Source organism: Chaetura pelagica, unplaced genomic scaffold (assembly GCF_000747805.2).
Source record: "Chaetura pelagica isolate M959 unplaced genomic scaffold, ChaPel_1.0 scaffold398, whole genome shotgun sequence".
In the NCBI taxonomy this organism is placed as follows: domain Eukaryota; kingdom Metazoa; phylum Chordata; class Aves; order Apodiformes; family Apodidae; genus Chaetura; species Chaetura pelagica.
Genome location: NW_009954305.1, coordinates 308,097 through 331,446, shown reverse-complemented (window position 1 = coordinate 331,446; position 23,350 = coordinate 308,097). Strand labels below are relative to the sequence as shown.

Genomic DNA, 23,350 nt, shown 5'->3' with positions numbered 1-23,350 from the left:
TCTGATATCATAACTACTAGGCTAAATTGATATTTTGACAAGTTGAGACAGGAATAGATATTAAATCAGAACTCCTTTGAAATACACCATTAAAGCATTTTAAACATCAGAGGCAAAATATGGTAGTCATTATACATCTGAGAGTATGCCTTATCAGACCATGAACATAATCTGTTCTGTTCATAACTGAGGAGCAGTGTAATAATAATTCAGTGTGTGGATTCTTTTCTACAACCTGCCCAGCTAAAGAACAAATCCTGTTTTATATCAGGCAATCCATTGCATGAACGCAGGGGGCCTATTCATTCACCTGTATGGCAGCAGTTTTCTAAAAAGAAGTTAATGGAATGTCCTTCTGGCATTGAAAGCTTTTAACAAAGCCACTTCTGCCTTTTAAGAAATATTGCTTTTACTGCAATCCAATGTAATCTCTTTTGTTACTCTTGTGGCCCACATGTCCTCTTTCTACCCGTCCTGTACCTTGTCCTGGGCAGTCTTGCAAGTCGCTTGCTGAAGTGGTATCTGGGGCACAGATCTATATGTACAACACATGGTTTAATTCTGGGGACAACTTTCAAACATTATTTTGCCTGTCTAGTATTCAGACATACATAAAACCAAAATTTAGCATGCAGGGATACACAAATACAGACAATTAATTTGGATTGAAGATACCTCGACTAATGTAAGAAACAAAGATTAGAGTTTGGCTCTCATATCTCTCAGAAAATGGCAAAAGTCAACACAGGGACCTAAAAACCAGCACAAAACCTGTACAAAACAATTCAAGCCTAGGTGGGCCCACAGATATGATTGTTACTCTCCCAGGTAGAGTCAGCTCTTGTGCTGTTTCCACTGAGTATTTTAAATGATATTTTGGGAAAAGCTACATAAGCCTTTCACATTTTTTTATGCTGTCTTTATGTACTGCTAAAGCTGATGCATGGAGGCCATGGAGGATGGGGAGAGGAAGGGGGTAGCTTCTGATGGTCACATCTCAGTGCTTTTTGCTGAGATCCCTGAAGCAGCTTTATTAAGAAAGCTAAAAAAGTTGTTACTAGTACACAACATCTCTTACTGCTATGTGAATTATCTGGATTTGATACTTCTTTACCCTGCTATAAATCAAACTTTTTACTGTATTTTACTAAAATGAAAAGAAGAAAAAAACCTTTGTTTTCAGAAAAGCTTAGCTCCCTTGTTGCAGATAAAGTAATTGTTGAAATGGTAGTGAATAGTGTAACTGTGCCTTTGTAACAGGTAGTAGAAACAAGCAGTTATTTTATGTAGAACTAGGCATTTATAACTCTAACATAACGGTGCAGTGGAAAGAAGAACTTTCTGCCTCGTTTGCTTGCAGAGACCTTTAGCAGAGGGGAGAAAGGACACAGCTCAGGGGACAGCAGGTGTAGGATGAGACAGGATGGAGCACAGGCTGGCACCGGAGACCCCGCAGCTGTAAACAACTCAGCTGTGGTCAGCAAAGAAATGCATGTGTGGAGCTGGACAAAGCTGGGTTTAGGAGTAGCAAAGAGAACAAGGAGATAGGATCTAACACATGTAAAAGGAGCACCTATAATAGATTTGGGTGCAAAGTGGAATTGCCAACCAATGGAGAAAAAGAAGGGCATTGAAACATGTTAGCAAACGTGTATAAATGACCCCCAAGGAATCTTAGATGAAGGAAGAAGAAAGCACCAACATGAACATCCTGTTCCTCCTGGAGATGCTGACAGTCCACTGCAGTCTCCAACCCCTCTCCCAGTTGATGACACTGCCCTAAAGGCCCAGAGGACCAGGGGAAGGGGGAGCATTAACAGCAGCAACAGGGGTAGAAACTAATAATTGTGTATGCAACAATTTTAACTATATTAATATTATTTCCTTTCTGTAACAACTAGTTCTGGACTAATAAAAATCAGGGTTTTAAGACTAAATTTATTCTAACAATAAATTTTAGCTTTACTTGTATAAAAGGTGAGTTTTGCTTTGCCCAATAACAATTTTGAGTGTAACAATAGGAAATACTTATTTAAAAAAAATGTATTATAATTTTAAGTGTAGCAAAGGTGTAGTAAATCACATGCAGAGAATTATTTTCACTAGCCAGGGTAACTAAAAAATACAATATCTGGAACTAATTGTCAGCCCGGTTTGAAAGCTTAGGTATAGACATAATCAGTAGGCAGGTCAATTTGTTTAGGCTTTTGTTCTTCCTTATTGAGTGTGCCTCCTTGTTAAGGATTTCAGTGATAGTAATCCATATCGAATGCTGCTCTTTACCTTCTAGGTCTTTATTCAAAATAAAACTAACTGAGAGATGTTCTGTCCCTACCAATTAAATCTGGGAGGTTTTTTTGTTGGTCTTTTTGGTGTTTGTTTGTTTTGTTTTTTAAATAGAAGTGAAAAGAAAGAGCTATGAACAGTCCCAGGGACACATGCAAATCTCTGTAGCTGTAGGAGAAGATGAAGAGGCAGGATTGAAGAGCAGTAAGAGAATACGAAGAAGGAGGATTGAAAGCAAGAGGCAGAAAAGAAGACAATTCAAACTAAAAGAAAATCCAAGGTTCAAGGCAAAAAACTGTTACACATTTCTGTGCTAACATCATTGCACTGAAAGCTAATGAAAATAAAGAAATCAATGAAATCCCTCAAAAGTAATTTATTGAAAGTAAGGGTAGCAAAAAAAGTGCCCTCATTTAAGTACAGAAACTGCATAGAAGTCAAGGGGGTTCTGCCATTGATATTAGGGGGTACCTACAGAGTCTCCTATAGCTTTCATTCTTCCTGAGAAAGTTTTTGTGAAACAGAAGGGAATGGGGAAGACTGTGTAGGAAGTCTGAAAGGAAACAATACACACAGAGAAACCTGGTTTTCGGAGATACCCGTACACGGGTGAGAACTTGATAACAGGATACTGACTTCTTGTAGATATCATTGCATTCAGAAATATATACTTCAAAATGTGTCCAGCCACCAGGTAAGTACCCCATTAGTTCAGACAGAGCTTGAGACAACAATCTTGTCAATTCGAACAACAGAATATTTTGTCAGACTTAGAAACTAAAATAATTCTCTGTACACTGTAGTACTAATTATGTGTGCTAAGTACTTACCTCCCTGTGGGAAGAACTGAGAGTAAATCTCTTTGAAAGTTTCTTCATTGACAACACCACTGGGGCATTCCGGAAAAAAATGAAAGCCAAGAAATCAATAGTGTCCACTTTAGTAGAGTTAAATCACGTGTTCATGAGACCACACAGAACATGTATGTAAGCCTGAGTTTATCATGTCTGATTTTGCACTTTCAACCAAATATTAATGCATTGAGTGTGCATCACTTTGAAGTATCTTCCTAAAGTATTCCTGTGGGACAACAGTTTCTTCTGTGCCATATATCTGAACTTCAGTCTTGAGAACAGAATGACAGAGGTGAACAGCAACCGCTGTGCTGCTGTGCATGGAGCCATCAGTGCCACAGAGGGCCATGGGTTGCTGCTCCCACAGCCACTAGCAGCACTTGACCCAGTGAGAATGTAAAGTGCATTTGCAGTTAGGTATTAAAGATACAACATGCAGTCATATTCTCCCATAAGAGTAAAGTTCAATTAACTTTAAAAACTCTGCCACAGGAGATCTTACTGAAAGCTTGCAGATTCTTCTGCCTCTTTACATCTTGCTGAAATACATAGGAAAGAATAAGCAGACAGTGTCAGAGCAGGGAGATTGCAGAGAAAATGAAAGTAAGTGAAGAAGAAAAAAAGACGATTAGAGCAGTGACTTTACAAAAACGACTTATGTATAGAGGTAGGATGAGCAGAAGGAATACTGTATAAAGTCATACACAGAAATTGAACAGCAGACAACTGAGTTCTAGCCCTGATGACTTTGGCAATCCCTTAATCCCTTCTTTAACACAGAGGGTGAAAAAAGTCTGGCAAGCTTTTTAAAAGCAAAATATCTCTTGAAACATAGGGAAGAAAAGCCAAGTGTTAAGGTTCATATATTTGTTTGCCCTTTGCTAGGCTGTTTGGACTGATTGCTCAAACCTATGTGCTCCTATTCCTGACCTGGGAAAACAGCTTTATATGAAGATAACAGAGCAGTGTAACAACTTTTACCAGTGTTGTAACAGGTTTTACTGTGAGAGGAAATGGTATTTCTATTAGAACAGATGAGGAACACTGAGATATTTATAGTTCTGATAGCTTCTGTTGAGAAGCTAAGAAACAAATGCTATAATCTTGCTAATGATGAATGCACCACCTGAAAACATGCATGTCACTTATGTCATTTATCCTCAGCCAAAATAAACTCTGCACCATAACTAAGCATGAGCAAACACACAGTAAGAAACAATTCAGTTTGACCAGAGCAGACACAGAGTGGTTTCAGAGGCAGAAGTATGAAATTATTTGTTCCTAGTCAGAGAGGCTGTCATTGATGGAGGCAGAATTAGAGCACATGCCTCTGTAAGACCAGATATGTACTGACTGCTGGACAACTGCCTTTCAAACCGAAGTATTTGGAGGATGGGGGAACAGTGAGATGCATCTAGCATCTCTGCCCTTCATCAGGTGCATGCAAAAGAGCAGTATTTTTACTTTACTTTATGGCAAAGAAAATCCAATAAATACAATACAGTAAAGAAAATCAGTGAAGTGTTCAGATACACATTGATACAACAATTTAGTTATTAAACATAGAAAATACAGCAAAGGTATTTCTCAAGTTCCTCTTTCAAGGATACATTGTTATACATTCTACACCGTTCCCAGAACTGCTCAAGGAAAAATAATGCAGCCTTCTCCCTGAGGTGGGTGGGAGTGTGAAAAGTCAATGCAGTATTCTAGAATTTTGAAAAAGAAGCTGTGGCTTCTTTCGGTTCTGCATGTAACTTTTCAGACAAAAAACTAGGCTCATTTTGAGAAAAAGAAAACCTATATATTTGAATTTGTACAACTCAGATTTTGATTTTTGTTTTTTATTTTTCTGAGAAGCTCAATAAATAATGAATGGCACAATGTGAATTTAGGTTTGTCTACCTCTATGGCTTATTAACATGTAAAGGAATTTTTCTATCTTTCCTTCTGATGAGAAACACATACAAAATATGCTCATTTTGCAAAGAGTGCACTCCTTTTTTTAACAGGAAATGCCAGCAACTCCAATTGTGTCAGTCCTTAGACTGAAACTGTGAAGAGTAAGACTCCCATCTCCTGACTCCATAACACTTAAGTATTATGATGCTAGAGGAGAATTACAGGTAATTTGGAAAAATTTATTCTAATTCACTAGTTGTTAGTTCAAGAAATGTTACCAGCCTATTTTATACGTGATCTATGTACCTCATTTAAAGGTAGTACTTCTGTCGGTTAATGAATTCCAGTTTCACCATAGAGTTTCAAAGAAACAGTGCTTGGAAAGATAACCTACTTTCACAGAATTACATATTGGTAGAGCTAGGAATGACCTCCTGAGTTCATCTAGTCCGACCTTCTGCATCCTCCTCTGCTCTTTACCACAGCATTGCCAGTAACACCCTACCTTTTTGATCCTTGGAGATCTGTAGTCATGGTATCCTAAGGACATTCATAGAAAATCTGTGATGCTGGCCAATTAATCTTATCAGAAATATTTAGTTGAAACCTTTTCTTTCTTTAGTTTGGAACTTCCCTCTGAGACTATGCAAGATTGTGAACACTGCTGTTCTTAAATAATTTTCTTCTAAACATATACATAGCCAACATAATTTACTTCCAAGACTGCTCTTTCCTTGACTCATAAATCTGGCTTTATTGTGTTTATCAGGAGGTTTCTCTAGTTAGGCGAAAGAGATTTAATATTGTAATTGTTAACTATGCCCCACGGCTTTATATCGAATTATTGCTGACTTCTTCCATTGTACCAATTGTAATTAAAAAACTCTTTCTAACCTTTCATTAAACTCTTGTAAAAGAAAGTAAAATAATTAAATAGTTTGAAAGAAAAAATATTAGGTTTACTTAAACAATTTCCTTTAATATTTTTTTATTTTATTTTATTTTTCCTCCAGCTGTATCTAACTTCTTTTGTTCCAGAAAATTTCTGACAGTCTTTTAATATTGTATTATTCATGTATTATATTTCCTTCTGGGGAAAAAAAAAAAAAAAAAGGAAGAAGAGTTCATCTTGAACTCTTTTTCCAGTGTTCTTTAAGGAAAAAACAAGATAAATTGAGTACTGACTGCTGGACAACTGCCTTTCAAACCGAAGTATTTGGAGGATGGGGGAACAGTGAGATGCATCTAGCATCTCTGCCCTTCATCAGGTGCATGCAAAAGAGCAGTATTTTTACTTTACTTTATGGCAAAGAAAATCCAATAAATACAATACAGTAAAGAAAATCAGTGAAGTGTTCAGATACACATTGATACAACAATTTAGTTATTAAACATAGAAAATACAGCAAAGGTATTTCTCAAGTTCCTCTTTCAAGGATACATTGTTATACATTCTACACCGTTCCCAGAACTGCTCAAGGAAAAATAATGCAGCCTTCTCCCTGAGGTGGGTGGGAGTGTGAAAAGTCAATGCAGTATTCTAGAATTTTGAAAAAGAAGCTGTGGCTTCTTTCGGTTCTGCATGTAACTTTTCAGACAAAAAACTAGGCTCATTTTGAGAAAAAGAAAACCTATATATTTGAATTTGTACAACTCAGATTTTGATTTTTGTTTTTTATTTTTCTGAGAAGCTCAATAAATAATGAATGGCACAATGTGAATTTAGGTTTGTCTACCTCTATGGCTTATTAACATGTAAAGGAATTTTTCTATCTTTCCTTCTGATGAGAAACACATACAAAATATGCTCATTTTGCAAAGAGTGCACTCCTTTTTTTAACAGGAAATGCCAGCAACTCCAATTGTGTCAGTCCTTAGACTGAAACTGTGAAGAGTAAGACTCCCATCTCCTGACTCCATAACACTTAAGTATTATGATGCTAGAGGAGAATTACAGGTAATTTGGAAAAATTTATTCTAATTCACTAGTTGTTAGTTCAAGAAATGTTACCAGCCTATTTTATACGTGATCTATGTACCTCATTTAAAGGTAGTACTTCTGTCGGTTAATGAATTCCAGTTTCACCATAGAGTTTCAAAGAAACAGTGCTTGGAAAGATAACCTACTTTCACAGAATTACATATTGGTAGAGCTAGGAATGACCTCCTGAGTTCATCTAGTCCGACCTTCTGCATCCTCCTCTGCTCTTTACCACAGCATTGCCAGTAACACCCTACCTTTTTGATCCTTGGAGATCTGTAGTCATGGTATCCTAAGGACATTCATAGAAAATCTGTGATGCTGGCCAATTAATCTTATCAGAAATATTTAGTTGAAACCTTTTCTTTCTTTAGTTTGGAACTTCCCTCTGAGACTATGCAAGATTGTGAACACTGCTGTTCTTAAATAATTTTCTTCTAAACATATACATAGCCAACATAATTTACTTCCAAGACTGCTCTTTCCTTGACTCATAAATCTGGCTTTATTGTGTTTATCAGGAGGTTTCTCTAGTTAGGCGAAAGAGATTTAATATTGTAATTGTTAACTATGCCCCACGGCTTTATATCGAATTATTGCTGACTTCTTCCATTGTACCAATTGTAATTAAAAAACTCTTTCTAACCTTTCATTAAACTCTTGTAAAAGAAAGTAAAATAATTAAATAATTTGAAAGAAAAAATATGAGGTTTACTTAAACAATTTCCTTTAATATTTTTTTATTTTATTTTATTTTTCCTCCAGCTGTATCTAACTTCTTTTGTTCCAGAAAATTTCTGACAGTCTTTTAATATTGTATTATTCATGTATTATATTTCCTTCTGGGGAAAAAAAAAAAAAAAGGAAGAAGAGTTCATCTTGAACTCTTTTTCCAGTGTTCTTTAAGGAAAAAACAAGATAAATTGACAGAAAGAAGAGACAGAGAATAATACATATGATTCTTCCTTTTGATGATCTTTCTTGCTTGCAGTTTTACTGCTGGGAAATTACCCCTCCAGCACATGGTCTTATGAACTGCTCCAAAACCTGTAAATTATTTACAAGCTTCATGCTGCTTTAGCTGCCTTTTTTTTTCAGTATTTCTAAGAATACTCCAATAGGTGGATCCTTCTATACTACCTAATCAACACCCTTTTTAGACCCAAAAAATAAAAGTAAGAAAGAGAAACTCAAAGCTCAGACTTTTATCTGTATAATAAATAGTTTTTTAGGATGGTTTAGCCTGTATTATGAGCTTTGGCAATTTTAAATATAGCTTAATTTTGGTCTTTTGCATGACAGGTTGTTCATCCCATGCTTTTTCTGTTGTCTGTGTTTGTTCTGCTTCATTTTAGATATGTATTCATGTCCATTGAGTTATTTATCACTGACAGAAAATGTTTCCTCTTTTTGCATGTTTTTCTATTATGACTGAAAATGTAAATTTTCCATAAAACACAAAACTTAAAGAACACATACATAATTTTGATATAGTGTGTTTACCTTAAAGCTAATTCTACCAAAAATCCCACAACTTAAAGCTACAGTGGATTTTCATAGCCCAGTCCAGCTCATAATTTTTCAGTATATGTATAGATATTAATTTTTTTAGTATAATAGGACTTTGATCAAAACAGCATGAGAATTTAAAAATAGCCTTGATTTAATAGCACTATCTAGGCCAAATTAATAATGAAATCTGGGTCACCTCATGAAGATCAACAAGCCCTGCAATGTTCTGCATCTGGGAGGAAACTGTCCCCCACATGAGTACCAGGTATGAAGTGACTGGCTGGCTGGCAGCCCTACTGAAAAGGACCAGGAGTTGCAGTGGGTGTCAAGCTGAGTGTGACCCTGGGAGGAATTATTCTGCAAATGAGAGAAAACTACTGACCCAAGTAGTGATCAGGACAGAAGGATGGGGGTTAGTGATTTGAGACAATAGGTTCTGAAGCTTGCATTTTTTCAGTCTTTACATCTCACCAACATTTTACTTTATGCACTCCCTGCTTCCAAAGCTGCATGCCTAAGGCTGAATTAAATTTGCTGTATCTATTGTTGGTTCTGATGCATGTATTTGAAAAGTAGGCCTTCTTTTATCTTTTTTGTTTGTTGAAATGAAGATTATTGTAAGTGCTGTTATGATTAAGGTGCTGGGTCATTAAAAAGACGTATATCTCAAATTTAGATGGGATAATTGGCTGGACAAGGTAGTACTGCACATAGTTCAAGCTGAAGAATAAAAACACAAAACTATGAGTGACATAAAAGCCAAAAAGCAACAATGGTATGAGGGTGGAAATTTCAATTTCAAGGATTCTGAGATGTTTAATTTTCCTTCCTACAGCTGCAAATCCATAACAGCTTGTTTGAAATGCCTTCTTTATTTGAGCCTTATAGAAAACTACTCAAAGATTGTATAAGTAAGGGTGTGTGCAATTTTGTTCTATTTCAACTAAGTGTTTAATTTAGTTGCAAATAGTTAATGGTAATGAATAATGTCCTGAGGTGGACTTGCATATGTAAAATGTTAGTTAGGAGATGTTTATGCACTCAAGTTGTCTAAAAATCTCATAGCCTGCAGACACAGGAGAAAGAGAATTCAAGGGCTGCTGAACTTTACTCCTCTAGGGCCGTTGCAGGAATTGGCTTTTTATGGTTCTATTATGCCTTACAGCTTTGAAAATTAGCTGGTATCCAGCTGACCCAGTATAATATTATTTCATCATGTGTTCAGACCACTGAATGTACTTCAAGCAGAGCAGAAAACAAAACCTCAAGATAATACACTTATAAATTAATACGTATATTTACCAGATACCAATAGGACTAAGCTCAAGTTTTGACCAACCTTAGAGCTGCCTGCAGAGAATAAATAACTGTGTAATTTGTTGTAATTTAAACAAAAAAAAATCCCAAACAAACCTATCTTTTCCTTGATATATTAATCAGAAAGTAACTTAATTGCCTACTTATTTTGAAGTGAGTGCCGGTGCGATTAACTTCATGTCCAGAAAGTAATCTTAGAATCAGGGTTCACTTTTGATAATGATTTTTTTCAGTAAAAAGCAGAACATGCATCAGAAACGATCTTAGTGAAAAGGGGCTGGTTGGCATTGCTGAAATTCAAATCACATCCTATTGGCCAACATAGAAGAAACAACAAAAGCAGGGAAAAACCCTACAGCAGCAAATAAAAGCTGAATTATTTTAGAATGACTTCAAAGAAGATGATACAAGCAAAATTAGGTTTCCGGGGGAGAGAAGGTTTTGATGTCATTAATGGAAAAGCAAATCCGTTCTGGAAAATATCTCAAAAGCTATGCTTAAAAGAGATGTGATGCACTATCCCATGAAGCAGCCTCAAAAACTAGTTCAGAGAAACCTTCTCTCTTGAAATATTTGAAATGGAAATGAACAAAGCACTAGAAATTAAGACTGGGAAAACTAACCTGGGAACAGTTAGATAGTTCAGATGATCTTCTGCTTTTCTCATTAATACAGATTTTTAAAAATCCCAGATAAATCTGTTTATGGTCCTTTTCCTTTGCTCTAAACACTTCTAAAAGAAGCTATACAGAAGATGTGGGGAGAGGAGAGCAGCAATTTTCCTGCCATAGTTGGATCCCCCCAAGAGGGCAATGAATTCACAAGGATTGATCTATAAGCAAAGTATGTGTTGGTAAAATTTCAAAGGATCATTTCTCCTACAGATTGAAAGAAAAAACACCAGGTCTTTGTATTACAGACAGTCAATTCTCTGAACAGCTTCTTTGAACTGGTCTTTGGTACTGCTGCATTTTCAGTATTGGGGCTTCTGCTTTTTAACACCTCGTTTTGGAAACTAAATGAATGACAGAAATTCTAAATTGTAAATTCTAAATTTTTATTTATTTCACTGCTTGAAATTGCTCTTATGAAAAAAAATTAATTTTAAGGCCAGCATTAATACTCTTTTATTCTGTGGGACATTATCCCACCATGCACAAGAATATACATTATATATATATGAGTATGTTTATAATGACCTATTTCTAGCTTAATGGGTTTTCACTCATTTTCTCTAATAAAAACCCGTGTTCAATGCAATTACACCAAAAACCATCGGTGTTTTTAACCTAAATTATCACTTACCATTTCTATTTTCTGTGTTATTAGGAAAGGGATAGCTATTAATTTAACCTCCTGTCTGTTGAAACTGAATTAGTTCTTGCTTGGTTTTTTGGTGGTGTTTTTTGTGGTTTTTTGTTTGTTTGTTTTTTCAGGGGTGTTGTTTTATTTTAATTTAGTTTCTCATCTTAGTTTTCTCATGAGTTGACTATTAAAAAAAAGAAAAAGCTTTCACACCATATTTGTTGAAACAGTTCTCAGATTATGTTTTTAAAGGTAACTTCTGTATAATCATATAGAAAGTTGCTGTGACTAGAGATGAAAGATGTAGAGCAAAGGTATATCTCATATCAGACATATTTGATTACTTGGAGAGGGCCGACATTTCTTCCTAAACAGCTGCTATTGTTTTCAATTATTGCAGAATTAAGCCTTTTAAATCCGAACATAAAATAATATACTCTAGTTTTGTATACTTGAATGTACTTGTAAGCCTTGAGAACTAGTCATAGAGGTGAAAAAAATGTCTGTGTTCTTTGTAGAAGCTGCATGTAATACAAGAGGAAGATGCTTTCGTGAATTGGTTATGGATGGTTATCTCAGATAGTCTTCTGTGCCTACTCTAAAGTCTTTCTATGAATTGCCTATTTATCATTACAAATATAAAGCAGTTTCTGGGAACACGAAGCCTGCAGATTTGCTAGTATCAGTCTCCATTGACATCCATTGGTGAAATACATGTAAAAGCTCTTTTCAAGCCTTGTCTCTTCAGGTAAAACATGAACCTTCTCGCTTCTATTTAGCCACCTGTAGATAAGTTACGATAATGCTCCCCACAGACACAGCAAAGACTGGTGAGGTTTTGAGCCTCCCACTGGAAGATACTTTAATGAACAAAAGTTTCTTCACACCCCCGACTTGCTATAGCAGTTTCAGAGGAAAGCAAGCAGAAATAAAGGAACTGGCTTAATGCCAGCATGTGTGGTTTCACACAGTAAATAACAATCAACATTCTGGCTGCTTCCATGATGCAGCGGGAGAGGTGCCATCAATGCTTTTAATCAGCACCATTCTTTCTTTAGCAATTAACTAGTGTAATTTTTAGCTTTCTATTATTAGCACTGGCAATAAAACAACAGTAATCAACATGACTAAAGATCTGAGCTTAAAAGCTCACTCCAAAGCTTAACACACCAAACAGGAGGGCAATTGTTCAGTGAAGCAGATCCTGTATCACTTGATTTATTTATTTTCAGTACTACTAATAGTGCAGTGCGTTTTTTTTTAAATCAGAGACCATGTAATTATTGATGAAGTCTGAGGGATGATACAAGACTCAAATCTGGAGAATTATACAATTTAAAGATGAAAAACCACTAAAAAAAAAAATAATTAAAAAAAATGACCCCTGTGCATAAGCTTCTAGCCTGTTCGTGGAATGCTCAGGGTTGAGACAGTTAATAGAAAAGGGGAGGTTCCAAACGTAGGTTCCTAATTAGGTCATCACTGGAAAATGGAGCAGAAAAATTCCTGGACTGCCCTGAGATTTGCCAAAAGCTGCTGCTTCTAGGAAGTCTGAATACAGAAGGCAATGACCAAATGGCAAAAGTCATGTCATTTGCAAAGCAAAATCTGAAACCTCCAGTTTGAGGTCCTCTGTTGAACAACTGAGAAGTCTGAAGAGGCCTGGCATGCTCCCAAAGTGAATGGAGGGAATACTTTGATTGGTATGCATACGCTTTCATGGCTGGTTAATCACAGAATCAACAAGGTTGGAAAAGGAAAAATTATTCTGAAGAAACCAGAAAAAGGATCAGAATTTTCCAGTATGAGCAACAGGAACAGATACTTGCTTATCTACTGGTAAAATACCATAAGTATACTATATTTTGGTATTGCCTTGTGGGAATATCTTCCCATGGATTAGAAAATGTTAGAGATAATTAGCACTAAACTACAGTTGTCTTACAGACTGAAGGAATGTGCAGTTCTTTACATCACAAACAGCTAATGTGGTGAGGGACAAATCAGGTGAACAGACCTGTAATTGCTATGTTTCTATCTAGAGCTCTGGAATCACTGAGAAGCCATTCTTATAGGGCAAACCATGAAAGGGATAAAAAAATTCCTCATGACATATAAGCATGTTCCATTAAAATAAATGAATATTTGCAACTGACTTTACAAGAGACAGAACTTGTAGACTGGAAGAATAACATTATAAAATCAAGACCTAAATGTTATCAGTATTTAGAATTGGTGAATCTATAGGGGTAGTTAAAAACTGATAAACTTTCCATTACTCTCTGGTGTCAAATTGAACCTAATTTTGCATCTACTTTGATATTAAAGTTCTCCTTTGTTTTATGCTGTATTATTCTTCTTTTTCATCCTGCTCTGCAGGGAGGTAACAAACACTGCCTGCTTTAAAACTTTAATAGTAATGAATCATCCTTTGTTCTGTGATTTTTACTAGGGACTCATTATTCAGGACATGGAGAACAACTGACAAAGAGCTTATGCCCTAAAAACTAAGGGAAGAGGTGAAAAAAAAAAGTGAGATGAACTTTTTTGTCCAAGTGGACAATATGGCAGTTAGTTACTGAACCTGAATTTCCTGCTGTTTGATAGAAATTTGGTAACTTGTACAACATGCTTCCTGTGCTCAGTGCTGACATTTAAATCACAAGCACAATCATGTGTCTGTTGCCCTGATAATCATAATTGCTGGTGGATACTGTGCCAGAGAGAAATATTTCTATATCCAGCCATTGGGGGTTGACTTGTAAAAATTCTTGTTGAAACTTTTTTGTGAGGCCACAGTGAAGCTGGTCACAGTGTCAGAGATGCATGAATGGAGCAAGTAAATAATTGTTTGAAAATACCATGTTGACTGCTTCCTAGATGAGTGTTTTTTCATGCATGAGGTTACAGTTATCTCCATTTGATGGATATGGAGCTTGGTCATGGGGGGGCAAATGGTCTCACTCAAATATACTGCCCACAGGACACACACTTCACTCTTAACGCCAAGGAATTAATTTTTCTTGCCTGTAAGGATGAACTTTGTTATATCCAGCTCCTGGGAAAGTTCAGTTTCCCACATCCACCAGCTCCCCTACTGGTGCTCCCCACTTTGTTACCAGGGCATGTTTGATCAAAGGCTGAGAAGCAATCTCTCAGATAGTCAGGGACACTCTAAAAGGTTTTGGCTGTCAGACCAAAGACATTAAATTAGGCAGTTGTCAATGTGGAGCCTGTGCAGGCAGTGAAGCACTGTTATAATGTTCTCTTGCAACCCAGAAGGCTTTTTACTGTGATAGTTAAGGCTTTTACAGGTGTGTGTCAGTTAATAAGCCAGCCAAAGAGCCAAAAGGCTAGAGTCTTTAGACTTCTAGTCTTTAGACTTCTAGTTTCATGCTGTGTTTACTGAATCTTGTGGTCTTCTGAGTTATTTGCTCCTATTTTTTTTTGTCCCTGTTACACTCACTGTATTTAAGGTCCTTTAAGTTCATTTCACAATGGAATTGACTGGGTTGAATGAGTTCCCTGACTTGAAAATTAACAAGAGAATCATCCACATAATTGGAGTGAAGAGCAACTACAGAAATGTCCAGCTGATCTGAAGAATAGGGTCTCTGTTAGACACTGGATTTTAGACTTTCACTCAAAGGTAAATGTATCTTGGCCCAAGACTTGTAATAAACTTCCCTGACACTGAAAGACTTGTCCTTGGTGCTTTGTCACTTGTGATTTGATATCTTAATTGGAGGTTTATCATTGCTCATTTTTCGCACAAACGTAGGTCTAAAGACATTTCTAATCAGAAATTAACACTGTCAAAATCAGTAAAAGGACTTCTAACAGTTTTGCTGCTTTATGACACAACCTACACATTGTTGATTTTGTTTAAGTTGAGCAGGAATTTAAACAAGGAAAAGTTATAAAGATTCAAAATTATTTGGAAATTCCTGGGATTCAGAAATTATTCCGAGTCCAGCACAAATAAATTTTATCTAGAAAGTTTTGAACTAACCAGGCCCCACATGGTAGGACTGCACAATCCAGAAGTATCACCAGATGATATATTTATTCCCACTCCCCTTATCTTGCAGGCTTAGTATGCCCACCTGAAAATATGTGTGTCTACTTTGTTTCCCTAAATTGCAGTGCAACAGGAAAAAAACTTAGTACAGGATTTAATGACGAATTGTCATATTTTATATAAAATTTAAAAGTAAGAAAACCAGTAGCAAGAAATCCAAGTAGAGAGATTTAGTTTCTTGAACACTGTTTTCTCCACTGATGATTTGGCTCACTAAAGCATTTTATGATAAGCTGTGTGTTATAATGCACCATGTTGACAGCAGCTATAGTCAGCAGTAATCTCACTTTATGAAGAAAAGGGGACATGTAGGAGAGAGGAGAATAAGAGGTGTCTACTCACTAAATTTTTAAATAACATAATCAGTGGTGCATTGCACAAAGTTTTACTTAACTAATATTAGTGATTACCCAGAACCCAAAATCTAACAATTTCTCATTACTCAGTATACTTGAGTATAGAACTCAAGTGCTAGTGCTTAGTTCATAGGCAGCACAAACCTACCTGCAGTGAGCTGTGGCTAAAGAAGATATTTTGCTGCTCATATTCTAGTATGTAAACAATTACTTTCCTCAGAAATCACATACAGATGCAGACAAAGGTTCTGTGGTAGAAAACCAGTAGATGAGTGACACTGAGCAGCTGGCTGGCAGGGCAGAAGGTATAAACTGTGCCCTGAATTCCACCTTGGCATGACTGATGGCAGTTGTTGCTGCAATCCCCATTGGGAACACACCAGAGTACAGGACATGGTACTGCCAGTTTCAAACAGGAGGGGCTTACAAGCACACAGAGAAATACAGTTCCACCAAAATACAACACTGACTTTTTTTAGAACAAAGGAGAATTTTGGAGGTATTTGGTGCTCTGCACTATTATTGATATTTGATTCTTAAAATCAAGTGTTTTGTTTGTTGGGTTTTTTTGAATGCTGCTTAATTAGATACTTTGGTAGCTCTATTTTCAGAGATAATTCAGAAATAAGCAAACACTCTTATGAAGATAGTCCTTGGTATACTAGATGACAGCTTTTCCCTTGTGAACACGACATGAAGTATCTCCATGAACAGCAGTAAGTCATGAGAATAACAGAAAGGTAGGAACTAAGTTGACTATTAACTTTCAAAAAGATTTCTTGCCAGCAACTGTGAGATTAGTTGAAACAAAAATCTCCAATGAATTAATTAAAGATCTGTAAATCTGTGGTGACTGACAACTATACACTAGGTCTGTCGAACTGTACCTCCAAATTATTTTTACTCTTATATTTGAAAAGTTTCAAGTTTATTGAATAACTCCTGAATGGCATACATAAGGAATATAAGCATTATTTATTACTTAGTTTGTTAAAGGATTTTCACATGTTTAATATGTGGAAGAGTTCCCTCTAAGCCCCTAGTAAATTAATGCCAGTGCTTTTGAAACATAACAAAATTCTACCTCGGCAAGGATTGCTTTTCAAGTTTTTGTTCTTTCTTTTCTTGAGAAAACAATTGATCTGAAGCTCAAGTGGTAAATAATAACTCTAAAAATGGAGGTTTGAGATATGTGCATTATACCTGTGTTCAGAAACTCTAGATAGAAAAACAGGATTTACAGAAACCTGCCTGTTAACAGGAGACATGATATCCTGCTTCTAGTTTTACTTTCTTGGAGTTTGATTATGCAGTTGTCTATTGCTTAGTTTCAGCACAGTGAGCATGTTTCATGCACTGTTACCAGCAGAGCAACATATGCCCTGTTGATAGTCAGAGTGATGGAGTGATATGGGCCAAACAGTTTTAGTATTGTTTCATGTTAGTCAGGAGAACTAGGTGGGAACCTTTAACTGGCCTATATCTTTCTTTCAGGCTCTTTTCTGTGTTGTCAGAAAGAAAGTCTGCTCTTGCTAAGATTACAGAGAATCACAGAATCATCATGATTGGAAAGGACCTCTAAGATCACCAAGTCCAACCATCAAACAAAACAAATAAACCCAAAAACATATCTCACCAAGAAACACCCACAACCTCAGCCACTAGATCATGCTGTGTAACCCAAGGACTTCTGCAGACCACCATCAGATCTTGAGAGAAAAAGCAACAGCACTGACTCCAAATTAAATGAAATCTTCTTTGCTGTCATAGGACGCCGTGGGGGATGATGAAAAGAATATTTAAGCTCTAAGTTGCCTCATCTGATAGAACAAGCTTTGGAGGATGGATGTGAGGGGCAAAATACTCTTGCTCTAGTGCCATCATTACTCATGCTCAGATTTGTTGTTTCATCTCTCTTTTGGTCTATGCTAATCTTGAATCTGCACTTATTCCTTACAATACAAACACATGGATTTAGTGTACAACTGAATGGGGTCACAATGAATCAAAAACCTCCTACTGGCTCTGTGAGTTGGGAGACACCAATGACTCAGAGATAGCTGATCCAAGCTAAAATATTATTTCTTGTAGTGGGAAATATTTTGCTTTATAATACATAGTATTCCAGAAATATAAGCTAAGAGGATTATGTTGTCTTTGCTGCTTGCCATGCTTTAGAACAGGTGAAAAGGTTAAGTAAGGAAGCAAGGAAAATGGAATGGACTTTCAAAATCCCTTTTTGGATCATCCCAGAAGTATCTAAACTCTTTGCATCATCCATTTAAATAATCTCTTTAATAGTCAAATGCCTGTGTCTCTTGTCAGCTTGCAGTGTCCCACAAACGTAACGCAAGGGGACATGTTTTCCATTTGTATTAAATAAATTCTTATTAAGATATTGATTATCTTAGAAACTACATTTGAAAGAAAGAAGTGTAAGACAGAACATAAAAAATAATACATCAGTATTAGTCATAGATTAGAGGCTGTGCAAACAGAATATCTGCAAAGGTAGAAGTCATCCATGTATAGGACACTGAGATACATTTCTAATACCTCCTTTCTTACCAAGTAAGTTCCAGTTACAACAAGGAAAACAAATATATTTAGTATTCCTAGAATACCATGCATACAAGTATGCATGAGTTAAACCAGTCTGAAAACTTTAACTTCAGTACCATCAAAATGACACTGAAATATTTCAGATTTTGCACAAGCTAGTGCATATAATGCAAAATGCACAGTATACATAACCTTAATCTTCATCATTAAACAAAAAAATTGCTGGTGGAGAGAAATTATTTCTACAGTGAATGTAATGAGAGGCAGTGCTACATTAAAGTTTCTACAGCTTACTACTGGGTCTAACACATAATTTTAGAGAGCTTATACTACATAATACGAACACTTATTACATGAGGTCTAGAACTGGCATTTGAAGATCAGCATCAAAACTTTAAATTTTATTTCCCTGTCCACTAAAACAAATGATGACATAAAATTCTGTCTCCCAGCGATCCCAAATTCTTTTTAATGTCAAGGTGCCAACATTACCTAGATACAAAAGCATATAAAAGATCAACCTGAATTCCACAGTAAATATTTATGCAGTTTTTCTAGAAACTTCTTCCAGCTAAGGATGTGAAAATCCACTCCAAGTTTATTGAGATGTTGAAGGGACTGGGCTTTTGTGCACAATACAGAGCAGCAATTAGTTTCAAACAATAAACTAACCTGTATATTAATTACTTAATCTGAATGTGGACAGTTCAGATTACAAACTGATGGAACTGTTCACCAGAAGAGACCTCTGGAAGTCATCCAGTCCAACTTAAATAAATATCCTATGACTATTCTTAGATTTGGGAATGTAGATACACCTTAGATGGATAAATTCCTCTAGAGAGCAGTCCTGAGGAGAAGGACCTGGGGGTGGTAGTTGATGAGCAGCTCAACATGAGCCGCCAGTGTGTGCTGGAGCCCAGAGAGCAACTGCATCCTGGGCTGCACCAAAAGAAGTGTGGCCAGCAGGGCCAGGGAGATGATTCTGCCCCTCTACTCTGCCCTGGTCAGACCACATTTGGAATACTGTGTATAGTTCTGGGAGTCTCAGCACAAGAAAGATACAGACCTGTTGGAGAGGGTCCAGAGAAGGGCCACCAAGATGATCAAAGGCCTGGAGCTCCTCTGCTATGCAGACAGGCTGAGGGAGTTGGGGTGTTCAGCCCGGAGAAGAGAAGGCTCCAGGGAGATCTTATAGCACCTTCCAGTACTTGGAAGGGGTTACAGGAAAGCTGGGAGTGGCATTTCATCAGAGAAGACAGTGATAGGACAAGGGGTAATGGTTTTAAACTGAGAGAGGGGAGATTTAAGTTAGGTATTAGGAAGAAATTCTTCATTATAAAAGTGGTGAGTAACTGGAATGGGTTGCCCAGGAAGGTTGTTGATGCCCCATCCCTGGAGGTTTTTAAGGCCAGATTGGATGAGGTTTTGTGCAACCTGATCTCATGGTGGAGTTCCCTGCTCATGACAGGGGGTTGGAACTTGATGATCTTTAAGTCCCCTTCCAACCTTAATGATTCTATGATTCTAAATCTACATGACATAAACCGTATGTTTTTATCTCCTAGTAATTAGATTGAAAATACATTTAATTAGATAAAGCAAGGACTTTCCTCTCACTTTTTTTCCTGTAAGAGACTAAACAGAAGAACAAGCAAAAGAGAAGTTTTCCAGAAAAGAACAATGAAAATAGTTGTATTTTATCATGCAAAACTCAAATACTGTAGCCAATCAATAAATGAGCTTTACAACCTATAAAACGAGCTTTCATTAAGCTGTCACTGAGACTCATAAATGGAACATACAGTAATAAAATGCTTCCATCAAACCATAATTGAAATGGAAAAATCTTTGAATAAATTAGCATATTTTGAGTTATACAGAAATATATTTTTACATGGATAGGTAGTGTGATGGGAAACCTATCTTGGAGCTGCAACATTATCTTAGTGTCATTGTTTGCTTCATTTGCTAATAGCAATAGGGAAAAACGTATCTTAGAAATTTTTTTCCCAATAAATTGAACAAGTATGGAGCTGCCTATTTAAATCTATAGTATGTATCCAGAAATTTTTTTATGCATGCATAACATCAGTTTATACTTGTTTTGATACACAGCTAGGTAAGATCAATGTTGATGAAAAATCCTTTTATTTTACTGGGAAAGTCTAGTAGTTTCCCAACACAAAGTTCAACAGAATTTTTGAGGAAGATAATCAATGAAATTAAAAGATCATTAATGTTTAAGTTCAGCACAGGAGCATCTTTTGTGCAGCAAAAGCACTATCTAAGTATTTTTAAAATGGAAATGTGCCATAGCACGGGGACATTTTTAAAATTGCGAGAGACCCATCAATGGACAAAAGAAAAAGAAAGACCACATGTTAAGTGCATGCTTGAAAGTTTGTGCAATTTATTATGAAGTACTACTTGTACTAGGCCTGCCACAGAGCCATTGGTTTGAAAGGTTAATGACTGCTGCAATCACAAATTCAATTTCCAAGAAATGGGATGACACAAAGCCAAATACAAAATGGAGAGGTCCCACTGTGATGGCAGCTGAGCAACAATTCATTAACAAGAGTGCAGGAACATTGTAGAACTATAGTGCTGGAGACAACCTTTTGAGCCTGGGTGGGGCTTAGGTTCCAGTAAACTCATCTTTCAAGGATAGCACAGAAGCTTTAAAATCACTAAATTACCAAATATAGGCAAAAGTTTTCTCCTGATGCTTTCCTTTATAATAGTTTCTAGGTCATCTGAAGGTGCTTAACCCATGTCCTTATCTTTTCTTTAGTGTATCTCCTCTTGTATTTTAAATATTGACCTTTACTACTATCAAAACAGCCATTGTCACTATGGACATTTCAACGGTCTTAGGGCTTTCTCTGTGGTTATACTCTACTTTTTGGTTCCTAGGACATCAGCTATACTACGGTGTGATCTGAGACTTTCTAAAGCTTTCAGGTGTGTGCGTATGGATAGAGATGCTGCGACACTGTGCTCTTTCAGTCTATTACTTTTTGCTGCAGTTTGCAGTTTGCAAAGTTGTAGTACTTTGCCTACAGAGGAAAATAATATTGATTAAAATATCTTCAAACATTTACCTTTTTATTTTTAAGTAAAACCCACATAATAAATAAAACTTTGTAACTACCGACAGAAACATGAGAATACTTGGTGCTTTCTCATCTGTAGTCATAATCATGTGTAAGTAATTTAAAGTAAAAAAAAACAATAAATAACTAGATGTAAGCTGTGAGAAGTTCTACTCATCCCTATCTCAGAACAGACATCCTAGAGCTAGACAAGCAGCTGGACTAAGATTATATAGACAAAAACTTTTCAGTTAAGAAAATGAAGGACTAAGTAGGAAATGTGCTAGAGCCAAATAAATCAGCAAATATCTTGGAGAAGTAATGTTAATGATTGTTCATTTTCTAATAGCAGAAATGCTATAGATATTAAAATAGAAGGCAGCAGGTTTGACATAAAAATGAATTCTTTTTCACAGAAGGGATAATTAAGATATGGAGCTAATTTCCCACAGGGTGCTGTGGATGTCGAAATACCCTGATAGGTTCAGAAGGTAATTATCATGGTTTATGGAAGAAAATTTAGTTAAAGTATGTAAAAATACGAAGATGCAGGCATAACTTTCAGCACAGGGAGTATTTCATTAGCAGAGTACCAGGAGACAGCACAGTATGTTAGTAGAATTTTGGAGAGAAATAGATGAGTGTCAGAGTAGAAAAAGTGAAAACAATACTGAGACAAAGGGACTGAGTACTGCTTTTCTCTGTTTCATCAATTGTTTTATCTTTATCGTGTTTGGGATCTATTTCTTCCTGCCATGCCTGCAAAAAGAGAGATGAAACAAAGTGTATACTAGAAAAGCTGTTGAAAATAAACAGAAAAAATCCACTTCTTCATTACTTTATAAAACACCTAGAGCATTAAGTATTATAGAGATTAAAAAAATAATAATTCAGAAATAAAAGTCGGCTTTAAACTATCAGCATAGTAGGCATGTAGTCTTGTCCATTCTAAAGCCTAAAGTTAAGTCTAAGCCTAAGTTCATTAAGGTTATTAATATTTGCACTATTACAGGTACTAAACAGATACAATGTTTTGGTAGTATCACAGCTTAACTATTAAAAATCTCCAGATTTTTAGGCTCTTTATAAGGACAGAGTTGCTGTCTGATCCTTCTGAAAATAGCAAATCTGTGGATTTATAGAGGGGAAAATATTGCCTGAAACCAGCATTCACTCCTAGACTAGCAAGCAGTAACTAGTTTAACTGATATGGTTAAACTACTGCAGCTTAACTACTGAATGTTGATTCCAAATATCAAGTGACCAAATCCAATAAATATTCTATAGTTCATTGGTGATACAAGTATGGTCTAGCAAAAATCCATATATAGGGCATAATTCTGTTGAATTAACCAGAGAACATGTAATAAGGCCACTCTGGATCAGGCTGTGATCAGCCTGATCTAGTGGGAGGTGTCCCTGCCCATGCAGAGGGGCTAGATCTAGATGATCTTTGAGGTCCCTTCCAACCCAAACCATTCTATGATTCTACGAATGATTACATTACCTTTAGGACCCCAGTCTGCACTACAGCTCTTTTGCCAGTACACAGTGCAATACTAATGCTACTGTGCTGTTGGATGCTGTAAATTTAGTCTAACAGGACCATAAAATCAGCAGAGTTACAGCAACTTAAATTAATGCCTTACTTTATCTTGCATTATATAGTTAAATTGTTGAAGAGACAGTAAGACAGGGTTCCTGGTTTTGCTGGGAGAGTTATAGAATCAATTTTCAGCTCAGGGAAGCTGCAATTTGAGAGAAGTCTGCAGAACCTGATTCTGTGAGAACTAAGTTGAGAAGACACTTTGCTTTAGTTCATGGTCAGCCATGGTATGTGGGTTCCCATAGTGATCGAGATCTTTAGCAGCTTCAAGTCAGCCAGGTGCTAGGGCATAGAGGAGCAAAACCCAGGGCAGCTGACCCAAGCTGGCCAACAGAAGTATTCCACGCCATAAGCATCACCCTCACTATAGATTGGGAGTTTTGCTAGGGATGGAGATCTTCTTCAATAACCACCATGCCTGGAGGCTCTAGTCCATCATTCTGCCCCTAAGGCCTGCTGTCCCACTTGTTGTGACCATCTCACTCCTGCT

At 36.5% G+C, this 23,350-nt stretch overlaps 1 protein-coding gene across 6 annotated transcripts in view; it reads right to left on the bottom strand.

Moving 5' to 3' along the window:
* Positions 1 to 23,350, bottom strand: part of KCNIP4 (Kv channel interacting protein 4) — a 320,568-nt gene that overhangs the window by 13,950 nt on the left and 283,268 nt on the right. For 5 of the 6 annotated variants that reach the window (XM_010003913.1, XM_010003912.1, XM_010003911.1 and 2 more), the window contains one exon: positions 3,117 to 3,186. In XM_010003913.1, coding sequence (XP_010002215.1) covers positions 3,117 to 3,186 — 70 coding nt within the window. Of the gene's footprint in view, positions 1 to 3,116; positions 3,194 to 6,637; positions 6,652 to 23,350 lie in introns of all 6 variants that reach the window. The other variant, XM_010003917.1, reaches the window with a different exon arrangement.